Consider the following 23,831-nt stretch of genomic DNA (forward strand, 5'->3'; position numbering starts at 1 on the left):
TATCACATTATCGCTGGGAAGCACAGCCCGGCAATTTACTGAAAACCAGTAAACGAGACAGTCCTTCCAAGTGCATTATCTGCATTGATTTCAAACCAGTGCTTAAAGAACAGCAAGGCACCTTCCCCTTTGCGTTTCATTTGCCAGTCACCTTCCCTGTCGCAGTCCCTTCAGCTGTAGAGATAAATAAAACAGAGAAAAAGCATTCTGTTGTTATTTACACACACACCTCCTTTATTTTGAACTAAAACCGTCTCCATAGGTCTGCCTCACTACAGCAAATGCAGAGGGTTGCTGGCACTCTCTACAATGATGGACTCGGATACAGTCCAGAACATAATGGGCTATAATAGACTTTTTAAAAATCTATGGTGCACTTCATAGACTCTGGAGGTCATTTTGGGCAGCCCATCAATGTTCAATATAAATATTTCTGTTCAGCATGTTCTTTGCACACGGATCAGAAATATGCACTTGCCAGATGTGCGTGCCACAAAAACCAAAGCCGTTCTCTATTTTCTCCAGACTTACTGTGAAAAAAACACATTATCTGTGAAGAGTTTTGTAGCCCAGTCTTGTCAAGACTGTTGCTGTTTCTTCAGAGTTGGCTGAAGGCTTTACAAAGTTATTCACAGATTAGACTCTCCCAGTTAATCTGCTATACAACAACGTTCAGGCAGAGCTTCAAATATGTTTGGTTTTGGATGGAAATCAAATGTTACCTTTGGGAAATATGCTTATTATTAGCATTAGACATAGCTTTTGGTTTACTTCCAATAACTTTGTTGAATTATAGGGGGTTTGTTATTGGGTTTTCTTTGTGTCCTGTATTTATGTAACATGGTTGGACATTCTTTTTTAGCATTTACTGTTTCTACTTCACCCAGTGCTACCAGATAGATTTGCAGACATGAATTATTCTGCGTAACGCCCAAAGCATGGCGAGGATCCAGTTAGGAGCATACCACCTCTCTGATGTGGTCTCATGAGGGTGGCACGTTTAGGCACAGGTAGCGTTTCGTAGGCTAGAAAAACACACGTGAGCAGGAGGCAGTATTTCTACTAACAAATATGCCGTAGCTGCAGAAAGCATTTTAATGACAGGCAAGACTGACATCCAGACAAACAGCCAAGGTCTTTTTCTCACCATGTGATCTTTTCATAATCCTCCATTTCTCTCCTAGATCAACAGGTTCCTCTTTATTTGTCATTGTCAGCTCTTAGCACAAAGAGCCTTTTGTCTGTAGCTCTGACCCAAACACACAAGACTTTTTTTTGTCCGTTCTTGGCCATATGCTTTCAAATGACTACTAGGTTTCTAAGCTATAAAGCAGAACCTTGACCCCAGAAGGGGAGATGGTTGTGTGACAACATCTCTCTGTTTTGACATCATAATTTATCCCCACTGCAGCTCTACTGGCAGCACGAACTAGCAAGTAGACAGCACAACCCAGCAAAAATACTTGAACCTGATCCGCTCTGAAGATCGTGCTGCGGATACCGATGCTGGGATCGCAGCAGCAGCAGCCCTGACACCCAGGCTCAGAGCAGAGAAGACCCAAGCCAGTCAATAGCTGTCTCTTGATGTCCTACTTCATTAGCACTGGTGTGATGAAGCTATCATGCCTCCTTCGTAAGGCAGCACAAATCACGCTAGCCATAAAGCCCAGGGGATTCCTGCCAGAGCTCTGCCACAGTTTCCTTGCGTTCTGTTATTTAAAGTCCCGTTATGGATGCAATGCTGCATCCATGGCTGGCATTCTAAAAATGCATTGCTGAGGGAGAAGCTGACAAGAAAACAATAAGAAAAAGTTATCATCTGCCCTGTTTTCTCTATTTACTGGACTACATCACCACCTTGCACAAAGCCTGTCTAATTAAGAAGGGTGGAAAAAGCGACTGATGGCTTGTATGAATCTGGCTGGCAATGTTCTGCAGTAGAACATGGTATGAAAAGAGTTCATACCCTTTAACTGGCACTTGTTCCCAACTATCACAGAAACTCTTTTGTTTTCCAGTAGAAATCGCTCCAGAGCCAAATTCCTACCTGTCTCTTAGAGGGTGTGTCTTTGCCATATCACATAATACAGATTTGCTCAAGGTAAACCTATCCTGGAGCTTCAAGGGTGGCTTCTTAAGAGACGCGGTGGGGTGCTGAGCAGAAGGGGAACCTGCGTTCTAATTTTTTTTTTTTCCCTTATGTCACATCTTTCACCAAAGATTTGTATTTGATGGATCCATCTTCCAGAGACTAGGGCGGGTGTGCGACCCATTTCATTTGGGAGCCACTTTCCCATGTATTTAACAGAGCCTGTGGGATTTTGGGAGCGGAGCCTCACCATTTGCTGGTGCTTCAGATGAGGGAGGAGAAAGAAAAGAACTTCTTATCTCCCCATTCCCTTATCTGAGCCTGCCTGCTGGGTCAGGCTGGGGTGGCGGCAAGGGGGAGGACGGACGACGTCTGCAGGGAAGCAAGCACAAAGCTTACGTGCACATAAAAGAAGGGGGAAACCCGCACCCAAAAGCGCCTCTTATGTTACGAACCGCTCCAGACCCAGCGCTGAGGGGGGAAGAAAGCAGCACTACGTGGCCTAGAGCTGCCGTCGCCTGCGCACAGTCAGCACCAGCAAGCCCTGCAAGGGCGAGAGCCCACCAACGTGGTTTTAAACGACGTATCGGCGACCGAAGTCAGTAGCGTTGTTCGCTGGAGTACGGCCTGGGAGGGTCAAGCCCAAGACAAACAGCGTTGTACCACGCGCTGTCTGGCAGGCTGGGAAACAACAAAGACCAGCCTGTGCTCAGCCGTCCTCCGCAGGGCAGAACGGAGCACGCAGCATCGCCACGCGCTCGCGGCCCGCCAGCTTTGCACGAGCAGAGCAATCTCTCCGAAGCCCCCGGGTTGCAGTTTGCCCTTACCGACACCTCTAACCGCCCTTGACGTTCAGCATCGGCTCCCCCGACGTTCGGGCTTTGACGTTGCGATGTGCATTACCTTGGGCCAGCGCGAGCCAAGGTTACCGAAGATAGAGCCACCATCTCCAAGTTACAAAAACAAGACTTCCATGATTCGTAATAGGTTTTAAAAAAAATTTCAGCCAGAAACGTGATGACAGAATTTCCTTCAGAACCTCCGTTACATGAAAATGAACACTAAAGCTTTTAATTTACCTAAGATTTCCCTCTAAAGAGAAAGATGTACAATTTGTTCAGGACTGGTTGACAGATGGGGAAATTAAGTCCTCCGTTATTGTTCCGTTTGCTGGGTGCGAAAATACTTAATGCTTACAGAGGACTTGGAGGATGGGAAGAGCTACAGAAATAGCAGCTCTCCGGACAAAAATTAGAGACACAAATGTCAGGATCTGATCCTGGAAGATGCTACGTGCTTTCGGCTAGTACAGAAATCAGTCTTTTCCTTAGCAATCCTCAGCGATTTTCCTGTGTAAAGCAAAGGAATAAATGGGTGAATTTAGCATCAGACCTAAAAAGCAGAGTTGCACAAGATCCTTTCAGTTTGATTTCTCCACCCAGCAAACTCTTTCAAAACAGTACGTTCTCTCTTTCAGTTGAAAATTCTTTTTTTTGAAGTTGGAAGCCTTTAACTGAAAGGTCTTTCTTTTCTCTACTAATAAAAATAGGCTATTAATACTATTTTCCCCCTTTTCATTGAAGATGTCCTGCAGTTTTCTTCCATCTGGGAACAAAAATTCTTTAAAATGATACCAAGAAATAATTGGCACCTCTTAGCTAAATCGCTGAGAAACGACCGAGCTGTCAGTCCTGCGCTCACATCTGGGCTCTCTCGATCAATGAATAATGAATTAATGGGACATTACGGAACAGACTTAAGGCCAAACTCAGTGCTGGGAAGCACGGTTATTACAGAGCTGTCGTACCAGGGATGGTCCCGTGTGCCAGCCGAGGCGGGGGCGTGAGCCAATGTAGAAATCAACTGTATAAAAGACTAAGAGCCAGAAAGGGAATTAAAAAAAAAAAAGAAAAAGAAAAAGAAAAAACACAACTATCAGCAATATCCTATTTCTTCTTCCATGCACAGCAGCATGCATTGCCTCACGGTGTAAAGCTCTGGGTCTGGTTTTAAGCGCGCCAAGCTGCGGACTGCCCGTGTTCAGGACACCGTGTACCACAGCAAACAGGAGTGAATTGTCGGTGTTTAATTGGAGCCTGTTCCTCTTTATCAGCCCAGTGGAGTTACAGAGCCTTCGCTTGTGTGCAGATTCTGCTCTGATTACAGGCTGTGAGCGGCAAAGCCTGTTATCAGCAACGCAGCTTCACAAAAGCACGGGAAAAGCCACGTTCCCAGTGCCCGAGACCTCTCCCGTGGAGCAGTGCAAACCCCTCTCTCGTGTGCCGATACCCTGGAAAACTCTGGGGACGGCGAAAGGCTGGAGGGGACGGCCAGGCGCCCGCCTAGATGTTCCCTTGCAGAGGTCCTCACGCATTCACGGTTCTTCTCGGGCTTCCCTTTGGGTGTTGCTGAGGAGTGGTCCTAGAAAGGCAATGGCAATACCCTGTTCTTAATCAGGATGCTGCTTTACCGTCATTCCCTCGGGACACATGTCAGGACAAGACCTCGCTGGCCTGGCTGACGAGAAAAGTCCTGCTGAAGGCAGCAAGAGCCACAGAAGCAGGGCTTGACCCTCCGTCCCCTCCCACACCCTTTGCTGCGCTGCCCTGGAGTTAACGGCCGCTTGCAGATTTCTTTGAGAGAAACCCTCTTTGCACTTTTAGCCTTTTTACTGTTCTTTCAAATACTTCTTTGCCCATGGACATTTTTTTTTGGGGGGGGGGGGAAATCCCAATTTAAATCAACTCCATTGTTTTCACTGAACTGAACTACAAAAAGATTTCAGAATGTGGTTGTGATTTGCCACATCTGTTATTTTTATGCATTGTTTTCATGCCAAGAGTTTCATAAAAGGTGTTATATAACCACGTCGTATCACATAATTCAACATGTTTCCACAATTAGGAGCCCACGTGAGCATTTAAGCAGCGATCTTGCCCGGGTTTTTTATGTTTCTGTACGTCTCTGAGCCCAGCCAGCCTGAGATACAAAGATGAACTGTGACTGTGGTTTCTCATTCCTCCTACAGACTCTGCTGTTGTTTACTGATGGCCAAGTTCATCTGTGATCCGTGCTGCATGGATCACTGCTGCATTTGCATTTAAAAAATAAACATATATCGCCTGAATCCTGTGCACTGTGTAACAGAACAAGCAGAGATTTATCCTATGGTTACATGTAACTGGATCATCTCTCTTCAAGACACTAATAGGTTCATTGTTTTCCGAATATTGCGAGATGATCATTTATCACATGAAAAGAAAAATACATTTGCACTGAAAGCTACTGATGGACAGTTGGATCTAAGACTGGAAAAACAATGGGAGAAAACAATTAACGTGATTAAATATAACACTGCTTTTGCTGTTCACTTGACGAGCGGTTCTCTTATAACACTTAGCGCTGAACCCCAGCTGACTGCACAAACCCAGCCGTCGGGCCTCGTAACGCTCCCGGGGCAGGCAGGGCTCAGCACAGAACCCGCCGCTGCTCTGGATGCCCACTCAGCAATATGGGTTCAGCCCCATTGCCCCCTTTCCCCACCACTTTTCCAGTTAAAAAAAAAAAACGATAATTAATGGTTGGCCACGAAATCAATCCAGAAATATCTGCAAGTCTGTGAAGAGAGATGCCATTTCTGGGAGAATCCCCCAAAGGAGACCCTTCCGTCTGTGAGCGGGGACCAGGAGCTTGGGTCTGATGGAGCTTTGCCACCGAAGGGACGGGTTTATTAGGACGTACTCCACGGTTTTGCCATAGGTGAACCACTGAGAACTTTGGAAATTTCCAGCCTGGCACTGCTTAAAATGAAAAGCTCCATCTTGTTCTCCTGGGTCAGATATTCTACATGCAGTTTCTAATTTGGACCACAGCTCTGGAAAACTTGATTAGAGCTGTGAAAACGGAATTTTTATTAGGGAGAACTGAGCTTTTGCCAAGGTTTATTTTTCAAGGGAGTAGGGCCTAATCCTAGAAGTAGTTCCAGGGCTGTGCTATTCTGGATGCCCTTGCAATGGTTTATGGCAATTATGCAGCCAAACCTGGACCGACTGGTAATGTTTGCTTTGGACAAGTTGCTACAGATGGCAAGCAACTGCAAATGTACTTCTCAGCCTGGTGCAGGCATCCCTGAAAATGCATTTTCTCCAAGTTGCTCTTTTTTTCCCCTTCTCTTTTTTATTTTTCTTCATTTCTACACAATTAATATGTTCCTAAATCCATACTACCTAAAAAAACCTTGAGCATTTAAGGGCACGCAGAGAATAGAGAGTAACGTATCTGTGTTCCAACAGAAACCCGTTAGATATAATCACTGGGCAGATAAATCTCCTTGCCAGCTTTCAAAGCTCAAATTTCTGCAAAATCAAATCCAAACCCCCTCTTTTTAGGTGGGTGCATTTCGGGGAATAGCACATCAGTTTCCTTGAGGGAACCCACAAAGCTTATGGCGTGGAGTGACCCTCTGGAGGGAGTTTTACATCTACCGAGCAAGCAGTAACCAGGCTGAACTGAGCCGTAAATCCAGGAATGCATGGGAAAAGAGCAAATTAAAATGTGCTATACTTGGCAGGTTCCTTTGCAAGCGCAGGACTTGTGAAAGGTGACGTTAATGGTCCTAGCAGCTGAAGGCTGCTCGTTCTTCCAGCGCTGGGGTAGCACAAGCAGGAGCAGCAAAGGCTTCCCAAAACGGCCCTCCCGTCCTCTCCCAAAAGGCCTTTGCCCCGGGTGCGAGAGCTGCTGCGGCGCTGCCCGCCCGCGTCCCGCCGGCTGGCACAGCCGCCCAGAGCTCACCGGTGGCAATTCGGGATGGGGCCGGGATGAGGAACCCACCACCAAGACCCTCCCGTAGGGCACCTCGAGGAGCACGGAGCGGAGCGGGACCAGCGCTCCTGCAGCTCTGCGTGCAAGCGCCGCGCAACGCATCGTGCCCCCGCTCCCCTCCTACGCTACCAATTAACTTAATTGCAATACAGGAGAAGCGGCTCTGGGCAGTCAGACCGCTGGGGCGAGGCTCTTGGGGACCCGTCATCCCATCGCTGCCTCCAACACACGATGGACTGGAAAACGTCCCCTTCTCCAGCACAGGCACCCCCCCACACCCCCCTTCCCAGTTAATCCACAAGCACTGTGGCAATAGCAGCTTAATTCCTCCACAGAAAAATAGTGAGAATTAATTTGTTAGTGTCAAATTATACCTTTGGATGTGCACATTCAGCTCTTACGGACTTCAATGGAAGCCTGGCCTTCACGCAGGCAGACGCGGGCCTTCCGTGTTTGTAGCGCGCTTTGAAGCTGGGCTGGTGCGAGGAGGTGCGAAACACTCGGGAGAGGCGATCGCACCCCACTCGCCGGCTCCGCCACGGTCAGGCAGCGAAGCGAAGCGAAAACAACAGGCGCGATGCGGGAAGTCGGATCCCACAACTTCATTAAGAGTCAGAAAGGAGATCAAAGGAAAGAATTTTCAGCTTTAAAAAAAAAAATAAATAAACAAAACAAAACAAATGGGGGAAAATATGTTTTAAGTTTCCAAGAAAACCACAGCGCTCACTTTGTTACATGAACATAAATAAGTGATTTTGTAAGCCAGGCAGAGCTACCCTGCCGTACGCCCTTCTTTCATCCACGCAGCGCAGAAAGTCTTGTTTGCACCCAAACCTCCATCAATTTAATTAAACCCATGCCTCCTTGCATGCGGACACTCCAGCCTGTTTACAGGACACTCCTGTCCTGTTCACACTTGTCCCTAACACACTCGAATTAAACCCAAAGGAGACCGGCCGTACGCTTCGTTGCACAAATGAAACTAAACTGACTTGCAGAAAACGCTGGGGACGAAGGCAGCCGGAGCCTCCAGCCAGGCAGGGACTGGACACGCACCTCGTCCCCAGCCCCTCGCAGCCGGCCGGATCCCGAAACAGCCGGGACTTTCCCCCTGAGGAAAACCTTTTTGAATTTTCTGAGGTGAGGCCGAGGCCACCAGCAGCTCACGGCACATTTCAGTCACGACTGCAAGTTTCGGGTCCGCTTCAGCCACCGGGACAGACAGATGTCTGTGAGGCCCCGGCAGGCAGCACCCAAGGGACCAGCCAGGGTCACTGTGGGGCCACTCTCGTGATGATGAGACACTCTGATGACCAGGAAAAAGCAAATTATGACACCCAGCGTTGGTCTGGGCAAGGAGGAGGGTCCGGAACGGTGCCGAACAGTTGGCCTCACCAGCATCACCCTGGGAAGGTGACGGAGCAAATCCTGCTGGAAAGTATTTCCAAGAGGCAAAGATGACGGCGGCTGGGAACAGCCAGCGCAGGGTCCCCAGGCACAAACCGTTCCTGGATGCCCTCTGTGACGAAAGGGCTGGCTCTGCGGATGAGGGGAAAGCAAGGGGGTTTGTTTACCTTGACTTTAGCAAGGCCTTTGGCACAGCTTCCCTCAGCATCCTCACAGACAAACTGGCGAGATATGAACTCATCCCTGATAAGCAGACTAGTAGGAAAATTGGCCAGACTGCCAAACGCTGTTTTCGGGGTACAAAGTCCAACTGGCAGCAAATTAGCAGTGCCGTCCCTCAGGATCAATATTGTCCTTATTAACCACCTGGATGGTGGGACAGAGCGTTGGCAGATGACACCAAACTGGAGAGAACATGACTGGGATTCAGAGAGACTGGAGAAAGGACCTTGTGAGGGCAAGTGCCATGTCCTGCCCCTGGGCTGGGATAAGCCCACCCACCAGTGCACGGTGGGGGTGACCAGCCGGAGAGCAGCTTCGCAGGTCCCGATTGACAAAGATGTTTGGGGGCTGGAGCACACGACATATGGGGAGATGCAGACGGAGCTGCATTTGTCCAGCCTGGAGAGAAGGCAAAGGGGATGTCTCGCTGCTGCCTGCAAATCCCAGATGGGAGGGCACAGAGGAGATGGATCCAGGCTCTTCTCAGAGGAGCACAGTGAGAGGCGACGGGAAATATGAGAAATTCTGAGTAGAAGACAGGGAAAACCTTTCTTCTTTTTATCATGAGAGAGGTCAAGCACTGGAAGTGGAGGGAGATCATAGAGCTCCTTCAGATACTCAAGTCCCAGCTGAACACAGCCCTGAGCAACCTGGTGTAGGCGGCCGTGCCTTGAGCAGGGCTTGGGCTAGAGCTCTCTGCAGGTCCCTTCTAGCCTGGATGTGACCTGCTGGTTTCCAGACCCAACCTGGGCTTGGACAGTTCTTGGAAAAGGGAACGTGTTTTTCTCTCTGTCTCTGCACAGTATTCACCAGCCCGCAGTCTGAGATAACACTCACTAGAGAGATAAAACAGCACTCAAAGAGCATGCTCAATGTCAGATGAATCCTACAAACGTTATCTTAGGCAAAGCATGCCATGCTAGCCCAAGACAAGACAACCCGGTTTTCAAAAAGGTTGATCGGGCGATAATTTTTCCTCCCTGTCACTGACAGCAAATAGTCCCTTGAAATCAAAGGGCCATATGAAAAAGTCAACACTTTTTAGATGCTTGCTGGCAAGTTCTTTGTACTTAATGATTAGACCTTCCAAGAAAATGCATCTTTTGATGATACAGTTGGTGGTACCTAAATGATCCTCAAGGAGACAAATTAACGACCACTTTCTTCACTTTTAACTAGACTGTTAGCCTTCCTGTTAGCTTTCCTTGACTGTTACGCACCTGAGTACAGCACTATTTCTCTGATACCTCTACAGAAATCTGGTGAGAGCCTTATGCATTCGCTGAAGAAGAGTCTGTCCTCGCTTTGGGACAGAGAAGCTTGGATTACGTGTAGTGGTACCACTGGTCTAGTCCCCAGAACCAGGTCTGTGGTGACATCCTGTTCAGCCTGGCTTTCTCCTGACACTAGGATTTCATAGGAAAGCTGCTTTACCCCCCTCTCCTGGGTCGTGGGGGTCAGCGAACCTGCAAGGGACACAGGAGCATCGCAGGGCTGCTCCCCACCCAGGGCACCACGCTCCCCGAGCACCCCAGCCCTGCAGCGACGGGACTGACACCCACCCGTTGCTCATTTTCTTCCCCTTAAGTCCTCCAGCAGAATACTGTGCAAGCACATTTGCGCTCGCTGGTGGCCACCGTCCCCCATCGTAGCAGCAACACCCATCGCCCTAAAGCCCACGCGACAGTAAGACCCTTTGCTCTCCCGTCCCCGAAGCGGCAGCTTCAGGAGGGGCTCGAGAGCTTCCCCACTGAGGCGACGGCCCACCGCTGCCCGGCTGGGCTGCTCTGCCTGTGCCCCCCGCCCCAGGCTCGGACTTGCTTTCCCGAGGGGTAAGTTTGGTGGTTTGCGTGGAAGTTGCACCGAACCTCTGTTCAAAACCAGCCAAGCTCCGGCGAGGAGCGCTGCGCAGAGCGGCGCTGGGAACGCCATCTCCTGGCGTCCTCTGAACCTGAGGCAACCCGCAGCCCAGCCGACCCCGCTCCGCAACGGGGTCAACGTCGAAGCTTTGGGGCCTGCCATGCGCCGAGCGAGCGGGTCCCCGCCGTGCCCGGGGCCCGGCGCGTGCCATAGCGGCGCAGTCCCACGCATCCACCCCACAGCGCAAATACCGTGCCTAAACCTGGCAGCTGACGGGTCGGGCGCTTTGCATCGCTGCTCAGGACCCGCCAAAGAGCATCGACCAGCCCCGTGCCCACCCGCGCCCCAGGGCGAGACCCTTCCCGCGGGAGAAGCGCCCGCAATTCAACCCCAACTTCAGCGCGGTGGCTCGAAGCACTTCGCAAAACGGGAGGCCAGGCTCCACCCGGTCGCTGCAATTTTAACGCCCGGGTCTCTGATGTTTGCACCCCCGTGCAGAGGCGAGTTGCTCTGCGAAGGGGACTTTCGGCTCAGAGGCAGCGCGGCAGCGAAACCCAGAGCAGACGCCGCTCCGTCACCGGGAGCCATCACGTCTGCTCGCCTCCAAATAAACAGCCTTGTGTACAAGAGGAAAATAGCATATGGGGAGAAGCCTTGGCAAGGCTGGAGGTCTGGTGATCAGCTCCTTGGAGCTGCTCTGCCACTGGCCTGAAAGAACAACTCCATCAGCTACAGCAAACAGACCTTCTGCTTCCCCCGATTCAGAATTCATCACAGGCTCAAATATAGACACTCCAGGCTTTTTCCTGCTTTAATTATTTAAAAATCCTAACTCTGGTTGTTTATTTTCAGGGGCTATTACCACATTCAACTATTTTAAGACTTAAAAAAAAAAAAAGAAAAAATTTGAAGCCTTTCCCTCATTCTGCTGGTGAAGTTTAATTCACTCTAATTATTTCATATTACTTAGACTATAATAGTTTCATAATTTCTAGTATATTAAGCACTTAATACGTTGTGTCATTTGAAGTCGCATATTAAATTCAGCAAAGTACATTTTAATGAGAGCTAAGTAGTGTGAAAATATTAATACAAGATAATAATTCATCTTTGCACCCGCGCTGGTAAGCGCCGCCACCACGCACGGTGTGCCCGGGCAGGTGAGCGCAGCGGAGGCTGGATGAGCTCGTGGGCCGGAGAGCTGCTGGGGAGAGCACGGCTCCGGCAGCCAGGCACAAGGAAGCAGGAGCTGAGAGCACACCAGAGCCCGGCTGCGGGTCCAGACCAGGGACTGGGGTCAGGAGCAGAGCCCCTCCGAGGTGCGGCAGTGCCAGCGCCCAGGCCAAGCTCCTCCGTGGTTCTCCACAGGGTCACCACTGGCCCACGAGGTGCCAGCAACGACCCCGCCGGAGAGGCACAGAGGAACGTGCGGGGAACGTTGAGCCTCTGCTCAGCTGCTCCCCTACAAGCTCCAAAGAGACCCAACTATTTAATTCCTGCAAGCCACCCACCTCTCACCTTGGAGCCCTCGGCACAGGAGAGACATGGACCTGTTGGAGCGGGGCCAGAGGAGGCCCCAGCAATGCTCTGAGAGCTGGAACAGCTCTGCTGGGAGGACAGGCTGGGAGAGCTGGGGGGGCTCAGCCTGGAGCAGAGAAGGCTCCGGGGAGACCTTCCTGCAGCTGCCGGGGCTGAGAGGGGCTGAGGAGAAAGATGGGGACAGGCTTTTCAGCAGGGCCTGTAGCAATAGGACAAGGGGTAACAGTTTTAAACTAAAAGAGGGGAGATTTAGACTAGGTCTAAGGAAGAAACTCTTCACAATGAAGTTGGTGGAACCCTGGCCCAGGTTGCCCAGAGAGGTGATGGATGCCCGATCCCTGGGTACATCCCAGGCCAGGTTGGACGGGGCTCTGAGCACCCTGCTCTGGTTGAAGGTGTCCCTGCTAATGGTGGGGAGGTTGGACTAGATGGCCTTGAAAGGTCCCTTCCCACCCAACCTGTTCTGTGATTCAGCTCGCAGAACTTTACCTTTTTATTCACCTCTTTGCTATCGCCTCCCTGGTCTATGCACCCCTTCCACGTCCCAGCAAGATGATCCCCCTTCCCCCAGGGCTTACCCGCAGAGAGGTGCCACCAGCAACCCCAGCCCCACGGCTCCCACTCAGGGTCCCGTAGCGCAGACGCCTTCCGCGGCGCTCATGGCACAGAAGGCCGGCCGGCCCCACACAAGCGGCAAGAGCTTTGCCTGGTGCTCCGAGAAGCGAGGGAGAGCCCAGGAGCATGAGCTGCACTTCCACCTCAGGGGTTTTGTAACCCACAGCCCAGAGAGCCGTGTCCACCCGCCCCAGCTCTGGCTCTGATGGTCTTCCTCACCCACAGGTGATGAAGGACTCTGCTCCCACTCCCACACAGCTGACCCACACTGCCTGCCCCGTCCCTGCCGAGGGGAAAAACACGGGCGAGGTGCTGAGGGGGGTGATGGCTAAGGAGACCCACGGGGGGATTTGGGCTGGGAGGCACCTCTGGAGACCCCCCGGCCTGACCAGGCCTCGGTGCGGAGGGGTGCGTGGGGCTGCACCACCGCCTGCGCCCACGCGGTGGCGGCCCAGGCCGCGGAACGGCCGCTGCTCCGCTTAATGAGAAGTCCCCGAAACTAATTACGACAGCTCCCGGGGACGGCTCCCAGCGGGATGGGCAACGCGCAGCCCCTCCAGTGCATCCCCCCCACCTCGATCCCGGTCCCCGGGATGCTCCCGGTGCCCCGAGGGAGCCGCAGAACCCCGGTGCAAGGTGCACCCCACCACCCCCCGCAGCCCCGCCGGTGCGACCTGCGTGTCCCCCCGCCCCCGGTGCATCCCTCCCCCCCGCTCCCCGCAGCCCGCCGAGGTGCCGTGTTAGGTTAATCCTGGGCTGAAACCAGGTATTTAGGGCTAATAGGTGTGCGAGCACCTCCACACCCGCTCTCAGAGCTCATTAGTGCGGTACCTTCATGTGTGAAAGCAGCATAGAAATGGGCATTAATGAGCTCCCGGCTGCGGCGCGGAGGAGGAGGAGGAAGAGGAAGAACAGGGAACTTCGCGGGGAAACGGGCAGCCCCACCCTCACCCGCGGCGTGCCCAGGGGTGGGACCCCCGGGACAGCCCCACGGACCAAGGCGGCTTTCTTAAAGTCGGTTTTTATTAAAGAACCAAAATCACGTACAGAGGGGTCTGTCCCCGGAGCGGGCGAGCGCTTGTTCTGCCTCCGGAGCCGCCCGTTAAAGTGCCGTTACATCCATGAATTTACCGGGGGAGCTGTGAAGGGAGGAGGGGAGCCCGGGGGGGGGGGTGGAGGGAATAAATATACATCAAAAATAAATAAAAATCCAACAAATACTGTACCAAGAGAATCACAGTACATTTATATCCATTGCACATAGCCACTTTTGTTTCCAGTCTGGACGAGGGATGAAGAAGCGGACACACACCGGGGGGGGGGGGGGGCGGAGTGGGGGGCGCGGGGGGCCCCGGGGGCGCGGGAGGGCCCGGGGCCGCTCCCCGCCCTATTGCCGGTCCGAGGAAAGCCGGGCTCCGAGTCCTCTATGTACAAGTGTCTCCTCGTGGAAATGGCTTGTGTGGGCTCTGCCCGCATGGCTTCGGGGGAACTGGGGGGTCCGGGGGGCGCGGGAGGGGCTCACTGGGGCAGCAGCGGCGGTTTGAAGGAGCAGTTCCCCGTGCAGTGCCGCGGGGTCAGCATTTTGCAGGAGAAGTGGTGCAGCGCGTCGTGGGCTTCTGCAAAGCGACGGAGCCGTCACCCCTCCGGCTCCCCTCCACGCGTGTTGGTCCCTCCACCCACCCACCCACGTCCTGCCCCGGTACCTTTCAACTTCTGCTGGATGGCGTAGCGCGCTTTCCTCTCCTGGTCCAGCTCGTTGCACAGCGTGTCTGGGATGAGGGGAGAGCATCACGCCGTGCCGGGGGTCCGGAGAGCATCGCGCTCCTCCGCAGCGTGGGGGGGCACGGGACACACACACACACGGGGGTCGGGTATGGCTTCCCAGGCTTTTTTTTTTTTTTTTTTTTTTTTTTTTTAACGGCTCAGTTTTTAATTTAGCCCGGGTGGAAACTGCTGCGAGAGGGGGAAGGCTGGTTCGCTGCCGGGTAATGATGCCTCGCGATCCCCAGGCTAAGCGGAGTGCGTTAAAGTATCGATTAAACAAACAAAAAGAAAACAAAACAAAAAAAAAGGAACGATATTAAAAAAAAGGGGGGGGGAGAAGAAGAAAAAAAAAACAAAGAAAAAAAAAAAAGGAGACCAAAAAAGAGATGAAAAATAAAAGCTGCGGGCGGGCCGTACCTCGGACGATCTGGAGCTGCTGCACCATCTCCTCCCGGTACGCCAGCTCCCGCTTCATCTGGTCCTGGAAGTTATCTGGGGGGGCAGGGGGGGTCAGCACCGCTCCGCGGCGGGGCCCGCTCCCCGGCGGGGGGACAGCCGGTACCTTTCAGGCTCTGGAAGTCCCTCTCCAGCTTTTTCCTGAGCTCCATTTGCTCCAGGACCAGTTTTTGTAACTCATCTGTTTAAAAATACACGGCGGGGTTGAGGGGAGCCGGCGCTTTTCCATCTGGAGCCGGCTCAGCGCGGCGCTAATCGCATTACCTTACATTAATCACAGGAGTTAATCACTCCTGCAGAAAACACAAATACCTCCCGCCGCGGGGAGAAGCCGGGGGGTCCTGACAGCCTGCCCCCCCCCCCCCCACCGGCGGGGTGCCGACCCCCGCAGCCCCCCGCCTCACCTCGGGCCAAATTTTCGATGTCTTTTTCCAGCAGCTGCGTCCCGGCGACATCCACGCCGAGGCCGTCTTCTGCTGCGGGGGCACAGAGGGCGTCAGCCCCGCCGCGGGGGGCTCCGCGGCCCGCGCATCGCCCAGCGCCCCGCGCCCCGCCCCGCGGAGGGCCCGCAGCGGAGCGCGCAGCGCCGCTTACCTCTGTCGGTATTTACAGGGCTGGGATGCGAGACATTCCTTTGGTCCTGATAGGATTTTCTGGTCTCTAAATCCTCTGCCGCGGAGTGATTGTCTTCTTTATCTTGCTCTTAAAGGTAATAAACCGATTTTCGACCATAAGCAATGAAAGTATAGTCCTGATATATCCTTAATTACATAATTACGGACAAAGCCCTCGTTAAAACCTTCTTAGCGGACATCCTAATCGCTTTGCTATTGGAAAGTAGCTTTGCCCCGCCGTGCCGTGCGCGGCCCCGCCGCACCGGCCCCGTCCGACGGCGGCGTCCCCGGGCGCGGGGGCTCCTGGCTCCGTCCCCCATCCGGAAACCGTTTGCGTTTCTTTCTCTCCCCAAAGCCCCCAAACGAAAGCGGCGGCCCGGTTGCCCTCCTGGGGCTGAGCAGCCGGCGGGGGCGGCGCCCAGGGCCGCACCCTCGATGCGCACCGGCCTCCCGCCGCCTGGCTCCCCCCGGCCCGAGTTACCCTTAGCCTCGGGGGTGCAGAGGTACGCGGCCGGGGCTCCCAGGGAGGCGGCAGTCTTCAGCGGCTGCAGGTGCTCCCCCCGCTCCGGCGCGAACACCTACAAAAGAGCGAGTCAGGGCGGCGGCGGGGACCCCCGAGGGCAGGGCATCCCCCCGCGGGACACCCGAGAGCAGGGCATCCCCTCCCCGGCCCTGCGGGCACCCTTAAGGGCAGAGCATCCCCCCCCCCCGCGCCCAGGACTCCCAAGGGCAGAGCACCCCCCCGGCAGGACCCCCGAGGGCAGGGCATCCCCCCCTGGCCCTGCGGGGACCCCCAAGGGGAGAGCATCCCCCACGCGGGACCCCCGAGGGCAGAGCATCCTCGCCCGGGGCCCCCGAGGGCAGAGCATCCCCCCGCGGGACCCCCGGGCGTAGAGCGTCCGCCAGCCCCGCACCTCGTAAGCGCCCCTGCTGCTGCTCCGTTCAGGGCTGCCGTCGGGCGGCTGCCCGCCCTCCTCCGCTGCTGGCTCGCCCGCCTTCTCCTCGGGCCCGTCCGCCCCGGCGTGCAGCGGCGGCTCCTCGGCACCGGCCAGCAGCCGAGGCGGCGGTGGCTCCCGTCCCTCGGGGGGGGCGGCGGCGTCCTCCTCCTCGTCCTCCGGGAAGCGGTTGGACTCCACGTCCACCTCAGGCTCCTCGGCCGTGTCCCCGCCGGGGGAGAGCGAGCGGTAGCTGGAGCTGCCCTCGCTGAGGAAGTCCGGGGAGAGGTAGCCGGGGCCGCGGGGGGCCGCGCCGCCGAAGGCCTCCCGGGTGCCGTAGAGCTTGGCGATGCTCTCGGCGTCCTTCACCACGGGGCGGAAGGCGGAGAGGTAGCTGCCCTTCCTGGGCAGGGGCAGCGGCGGGAGCAGCGCCTCGTCCCCGGAGCGCTCCTCCTCGCCCGCCGCCCTGGACAGCGCGCTGGGGCAGCGCTCGCCCTCCGCCCCGGCGCCCTCCTGGGGGGTAGCGCTGCTCCTCCCGCTGCCCGACGGCTCCGAGCCCTCCGGCTCGCCGTGCCGGCCCGGCAAGCCCGGCGGCTCGGCCGCCGCCGCCGCGGCCGCCGCGGCCGCTGCCACCACCACGGCAGTGGCCGCCGCCTTGGCCGGGCTCTGCGCCGGGTAGGGCGGCACAGGCAGGCTGCCGGCGGCCGGCCAGAAGACGGGGAAGGAGGGGTAAACGCCGGTGTCCTTGGCGGCCCCGGGCTGGTGGGGCGGCTGGGCCGGCTGGTGCGGGTGAGGGTGCGGGGGTCCCCAGAACATGCCGGGGGGCAGCGCGCCGCCCTTGCCCGCCTCGCCGCCCCCCGCGCCGCCCAGCGCGTCCTCCTGCTTTTTGGGGCAGAGTCCGAAAGCGGCGGCGGGGAAGCCGTAGGGGTGGGGGAAGAGGGGCGGCGGCAGCTTCTGCAGCACCCCGAAGCCTTTGCTGGGCACCGGGATCACCGGGTAGCTGCGCACCGCGCCCGCCCCGCCGTGCGCGCCCGCCGCCCCGCCGTGCGCCGCCGGTAGCCCCCCCAGCGCCCCGCGATCGCCCGCCGGCTCCTGCCCGCTGCAGCGCAGGCTCTTGTGCGCCGGGGCCAGCTCGGGGCCGGCGGGCGGCGGCGGGTGCAGCGCGGCCTTGGCGGCCGGGGAACCGGCGGCGGGCCCGCCGGCGGCCGCCCCTTGCAGAGAGAAGGTCCGCTTGCGGGTGCCGCCGTTGAACATGGCCTTGACATCCTCCCAGGCGTGCGACAGCTCCTCCGTGGCCGTCTTGTCGCTGAGCTTGAGGTGGCGGCGCCAGGAGTTGAAGTTGGCGGCGTCGGGCTGGGTGTACTTGGAGTCCGGGGTGCGGTGGGAGTGGAAGATGAACTTGTTGGGGGAGAAGTACATGCTGCAGTAGCTGCACTTGATGCACTTGGCGCGGGAGCTGTTGTAACGGGCCGGGATGAAGCTGCCCCGGGAGCCCCAGGCGCACTCGTGCACCACGTCGAAGGCGAAGTTCTCGGGTAGCTTGGGCGGCTTGTGCTCGCCCAGGAAGGACTTGCAGAGCCGCTCCGCCTCCCGCTTGGTGATCATGCCGCAGCGGCGGGAGGAGATGGGCATGGCCCCGGCCCGCCGCAGGATCTCCAGCTGCACCGGCGTGCACTGCACGCAGGTGATGCCCAGGGCCACCCGCCGGTTGTGGATCTCATTGTAGCTGTAGTTCTTGAGCAGCGTGTTGGAGATCTGCGCCAGGCACAGCCGCTCCTGCCCGTCGATGACCAGGGACACGATGGGCACGCCGTACAGAGAGGTCTCACCCACTTGGTTGGGCTTGAGGGTATTGGAGCCCTGGTACGGCTGCAGCTCCTGCTTTGAATTTGGGGAGGAGCTTGCATCTCTCCCATTTCCCATCTGACTGGCGATCGCCTCCATTCCCCCTCAAAACGCACCCTGCAAAACAGAACCGGGGAGAGGCGCGGGTGAGGGCCGCTCCCGGGACCCCGCCGCCGCCCGCGGCTCCCCTCTCGGCCCGGAGCCCCCCGGCCGCTGCCGCAGCCCCCCCGCGGCCGGAGGGCTCTGGCCGAGCCTATAGCGCATCCCCCGCGCCGCGGCCGCCGGTACCGAGCCCCGCCGCCGGTAGCGGCGCCGGGCGGCCCCGGGAGCCCGGCGGCAGCGGCCCGGCCCGGTTGACGGCGGGTGTGGGGGATGTGAGGGGGGGACACCCCGCCCGCCCCGGGGGGTGCCGCGTCCCTTCCCTTTGTGCCGGCTCGCCCAGCCGTGCCGGGCCACCCGGGCGGGCTCCAACGAAAGGCACCGGAGGATGCGACCGGCGCGTCCCGCGGCGGCGGGGTCGGGGACAGGGGTCGACGAGCCCCGGGCCGCGGCCGGGCGGACCAAAACTTGCCGGGCGGGGCGGCGCGGGGGGTGGCCGGGAGCCCCTTGTGCCGTGTCCCCGGGAGGCAATCGGGAGCGGGCGGATTAGGGGCTGGGGCGGGCAGGACCCGCAGCACGTAGCAGCAGAAGGGCAGCAGCGAGCCAGGCAAATTGGCTTAGCGGGGAGGGCTGGCGGCAGTAAGCCGCTTCCCTGGCAATTACACGAAATAACGGGGAGCCCCTCCCGAAAACGCGCCCCGACACCCCCCACCCCCGCCCGCCCGCTCCGCACTCACCGCTCGGCGGAGCCCGGCTGGACGTGGAGGCTCTCCCCGGGGCTAAGGGCCGCAGCCCGGGGCCGGGGTCGCCATCAGATGGAGGTGGGGGGCTCGTCCCCACCGACCGCCTTCACGGCGGGCAGCTGCCGGGGCGGGCGGGCAGCGCCGTGCCCTTCACCGACGCCTCGGGGCCGCCGCCCGCCCCGTTGCCGCTTCGTCCTCCCGGGCGAGATGCAACAAGAGCGAGTGACCAACCGCTCCACCGAGGGAGGATCCGGATCCGGACTTGGGAGACGCCGCACGTTGATCCGGTGACAGCTAAAATAACGGGAAGACACACCCACCGGGCGCCCGCGGATTTACATTAACTGCCGCCGGGACCCGCCGCCGTCAATCACCGCCGCGCTCCAGTCAATCACGGCGCGGCTTTAAGGCACGGCAGAACGGGGGAGGGGGCGTGGGGGGGGCGTGGGGGGCCGCCACCCAGCGTGGACCCGCCCGGGCTACCCGAGGTAAGAAGGGGGATCAACCCCGGGCTGCAACTTGCGCGGGGCTGCGCGCCTCTCCGCGCACCCCCCCCCCCCCCCAACATCCCCCCCACACACACCGTGGTGTGGGCATCCCCGCAGGGAGCAATGCTCGTTGAAAGTTTGCGTGGGGAGCGGGTGGCAACGAAAAAAAGAGCTCGGGGGGGGAAGGTGGAGGGACCCCATCGAAATCGGGGGTGGGCTGCTACCGCGCATCGCCCCCCCGCACCTCCACCGGGATGCGCGTTCCGCCGGCGGGAGCGGCACCGGAGCTGGGGGCGGGGGGGCATCGGGGCGGCAACGAAATCGCCGGGAGGCGAAGGCGCGGGGGGGCGCGCCCGTGTTTTTTCGTTTCCCACGGGGGCCCACTCCACGCCGGCAGGACCGCCGGACGCCGGAGCGGGGGGGAACCGGAACGCTCCGGTGTCCGCCGGTCCTGCCGGCGTGGAGTGGGCCCATAGCCGCGTCCCTGCCCTGGTTGGGTTCCCGCATGCAGCGCTCGTCACGGCCACGTTAATTAAACTGTAATTAATCATCGCGTCCGACCGCGATCGGCGCAATTACACTGATCAAACAGAAGTTAATAACGGCGCGGATCGCCCCCAGCTATTACTTTTGTGCGTGTCGTGTGTGTCGTCGTCCCCCCCCCGCCATCTTCCCCGCCATCACCCGCGGCACCGGGAGAATGCGGCTGACCCGGCGCGGAGAGAAACGCAGGTGCGGAGCCACCCATCTCTTCCGCGCTCGCCGGGCCGCCGCGGTAGAACCGCCTTCGGTCCACGCTCCCACGCGGGAAAGCGGCCGCGGTTCCCCCCGGGACGTCCCGTCGAGGCGGACCCCCCCACACACACCCCCCACATCCACCCCCCCATACCGGGTGCTGCTGGCCGGGCCTTGCGGCGCGGCCTTCCCGCAATGATCGCAACCCGAGCCGGTAATTATTGTTCGCCTTTTAATTATTTATCTGCGCCCCCCTCCCCGCTCCCCATCCTCCAGCCGGGCGGGCGCAGCAGCGCGGTCGGATGCGCCCGCCGTGGGGCCAAGCCCCGCTGCCCCTCTCGCCGCCGGGTTTTGGGTGATCCCACGGCGTTAAACGCCTACAAGCGGCTGCGGAACCGGCTGCGAGGCCACGCCGCGCGCCGAGGCACCGGCAGCGGCGCGGACCGAGCCGGTACCCCCCCCACCCCCCCCCGAGGCGGCTCCTGCGGTGGGGCCGGGGAGGGGGCGACTCCGGGAGGGTACGGCTCTGCCCCGGCCCCCTCCGCCGCCCCTTCCCCGGGCCCTGCGGCCGTGCCGGCGCCCGCGGAGCCCCTCCGGAGCGGTGGAGCCGGCCCGCGGCTCGCCCCGACGGCGGTGTCCCGGGGTGGGGACCCGCCGCTCCGGCCCCGCCGCTCCGGCCCCGCCGCCGCCCCGCTCCTCGCAGCCGCCGTTATCTTTTAACAGTCGAATTGACTGCAGTTTTTGTCAGTTAATTAGGTTTAATTTACATAATTAGTACAGTATAAAGAGTATTGGGGATAATCAGGAGGTACGTCTCGCTTACTGTGTAAACACGGATTCGGAATTAAAAATCAGATGTAATTAAGGCGTGTGCGCGCGGCTTTTAATTGTAATGAATTTCTAATTAACGCTCAACGATCGCCGCACGCGAGAGCCGGGACGTTTGCGGGCGCCACCGCCGCCCCGGGAGCCCCCCGGGGGCCGCCGAGCGGACCGGGGTGCGCGGCCGCGGAAGGGGCGCGGGGGGGCGCGGAGCGGCCGCCGGGGAAGGAGGTGGGCAGGACGGTGCGCCCCGACGGGACCCCCGCTCCCTCCCCCCACCCCCGGCCGGTGCCGCCGGCAGGAGAGGCCGGCGGATAATTTAGGTTAAAACTTAGGGAGCCGTGTCACGGGTGTATAAATAAATAATCACGCGGGGACGACGGCGAAAGGCCCCTCTCTCCTGGAGGGCTGTGCCGAGATTGCCACATAAATCACGGCGGTCTAATTCAGTGGAAGTTTAATAAACGCCTCCTATTGGAAATGAATGTTCCCCATTTAAGAGTTGTATCAGCACCATATAAAACCATGACCCCAATAAATTTAATTTTAGAGGCCGATCAATCCGGGCTTCTCTCTATCGATCTGCAGCGGCTCTGCGCCTTTGCAGCCCCTTCCCTTCCTGGGGAGGCGGGGGAAGGAGCCTTTCGATTAGGCTCTTTATTAGGAAAAGATTGCTCCGAGAGGCCTGAAAATTAAACGCTGACATTTTAATTACTGGACATTGACAAAGGGAGCGGGCGGCTGCGCTCTGCAGGCCGGGCACACGCCGCCTGACCCGCCACGCTGAGCGCCCGCGGAGGACGGGCAGGGGCACGGCGGTGGGAGGAGGATCGGGACCCCGGGGCTCCTGCCATGTGACCCCTGGGGAGCCCCCGGGGACCTCTCGGTGCACCCTGGGGCCCTTTCCGAGTGCCCGGGCTGTGCACACCTGCCCTGCACCCCCAGACACCCCCATGTGCCCCCCGGCTCTCCCACTGTGCCCCCAGCACACCCTTGGTCCCCCCAGCACACGCCCTGGCCCTCCCCAACATGCACCCAACTTGATGCACCTCAGGTTCCCCACTGTCCAACGCCCCACAGCTGCTGTCACCTTGGCCCCCGGCCCCCCCTGTGGCAGTGCTGCCCCTCACCTTTCTGGCCGTGCAAGCGCTCCCCGCGCCGTCCCTGCCGGCTCTAAATCTGCCTAATTTCCCTCGGCCGGAGCGGCTGCGGAGGAACGCAACGTACACGATCGATAGACGCGACTTTATTGATGAGGTTAAACCAGCGCCTTCGCGGAGATGGAGCGGGATGAGCCCAGGGCAGCAACCCCCGCTGCCTTCGCCCTGCCAGGACGCGTCGTGCCAGGGACAGCCGGGCACCGCGGCCCTCCAGGACCGAGCCGCACTCACCCATGTGCGCGGCCCGGCCGGCAGCTCTGTCTCGGCTGCAGAGAAGTTTTTTTCCTCCTGCCTGTAAAAACCCCAGACATCCATTTGCCATTAAACATTTCCCGGGCTGACCGGCTACTTATAAACCTTGAACTTTCACTGCAGGACTTGGCGGTGAGAGCAGCCGCAGTGGGGTACCGGCGAAGCAGCGGCCGCTCCTGTAGCCGGTAAGGCTCAATCTATAAATCCTGTCCTTAGTGCACACTTGTAGTTTATGGCCATACCCTTTACTGAAGGTAAAGCAGCCCCGGGTCAGCGCCGCTCCTCGGCAGCCGCACCGCAGCGCTCCCGCTGCAGCTTCCCGCAGGGGAAGGCACAGACCTCTGAGCTTTGCTTTTCTTAAAGCACAACCTTCTTTTTATTCAATGTGACCAAAATACTCTCACATAGTTAGAGATTTTTCTTTTTTTTTTTTCCCTAGTAGGCTTTCCCAGAGCATGCCGGGCAGCCCGGCGGTGCGGTGCTGGTTTTGCTGGGGGAGCAGGGTGAGGCCAGCAAGTTCAGGGGGCAGTCTGATTTCTGCCCCATGGTGCCTGTAAGCCCCCATCCCAGCCTGAGGGGTGCCCCAGGGGAGGCTGAAGATGGGTCACCCTAAAATAACTGCTATAGCTTGGGACCTCACCGTCACGCAATGGGCCCCGGCTGCTGCTCCCCGCCGGGGAAGCCCCTCTGCTCCCCGGGGCCTGGTGCCCACTGCAGGGACATGGCACCCACCGAGCTGTAGCATCCGGGGCTTGGGCTCGTTACTGTCCTCCACAGGGAGCAGCGCGGGGGCTGCCTGCTTCCAACCCCCACGAAGGCGAAGGATTTGCTGCTCCCATTCACTGCCTGAAGAGGCCAAGGGTGTTTCCATGTGCCTGGGACCCCCGCGCTGTGGGGAGCAGCAGAGCAGCCACCGACGGCTTCTCCTTCTGTGCTGGGGACCCCCCTGCAGAGTGGAGCCCCAGCTTGGGGCATCTTGGCTCTTGTAGCCCCCTGACCTGCCTCCTCCCTCTTCTTCCTCACCAGCCAAGGCTGCAGGCTCCCGAGGGGGTCCCAGGTGCAGTTCCCGTGGGGCTGGATGCCGACAGCCGTGCCTGGAGGCAGCGCTGGGCAGAGGGAGCGCAGCCGGAGCCAGAAAGCTGCGTGAAGTGTGTGTCTGCCCCGGAGGCATCGCACCCCTCCCCACCCGCAGCCAAAGTCCCGCTGTCACCAAGCCGCGGCCTTGGCCGTGGGCTCCCAGGGCCGTTGCTCTTCATCAGCGAGTTTTGCTCCCTGCAGCATTAGGGATTTTTTTCCCAGCTAAGACTCAAATTCCTAGGTTTTGCTTCAGATGTTGCCCACGTGCTCCCTGCATCGTAGAGGTGG

General features: G+C 58.3%; 1 protein-coding gene across 1 annotated transcript; it reads right to left on the reverse strand.

Annotated features, from left to right (window-relative positions):
- Nucleotides 1–13,752: 13,752 nt before the first annotated feature.
- On the reverse strand, nt 13,753–18,266 carry SKOR1 (SKI family transcriptional corepressor 1; the record flags this gene model as incomplete). The annotated part of the gene is made up of 8 exons (XM_082004871.1): nt 13,753–14,169; nt 14,257–14,322; nt 14,735–14,809; nt 14,880–14,954; nt 15,178–15,249; nt 15,368–15,475; nt 15,869–15,965; nt 16,302–18,266. The coding sequence occupies 8 exons, from the start codon at nt 18,264–18,266 to the stop codon at nt 14,072–14,074; spliced, it is 2,556 nt and encodes an 851-aa protein (XP_081860997.1). The 3' UTR covers nt 13,753–14,071.
- Between the last annotated feature and the right edge of the window lie 5,565 nt (nt 18,267–23,831).

Source organism: Phaethon aethereus, assembly GCF_964289735.1.
Source record: "Phaethon aethereus genome assembly, chromosome: 12".
NCBI lineage: Eukaryota > Metazoa > Chordata > Aves > Phaethontiformes > Phaethontidae > Phaethon > Phaethon aethereus.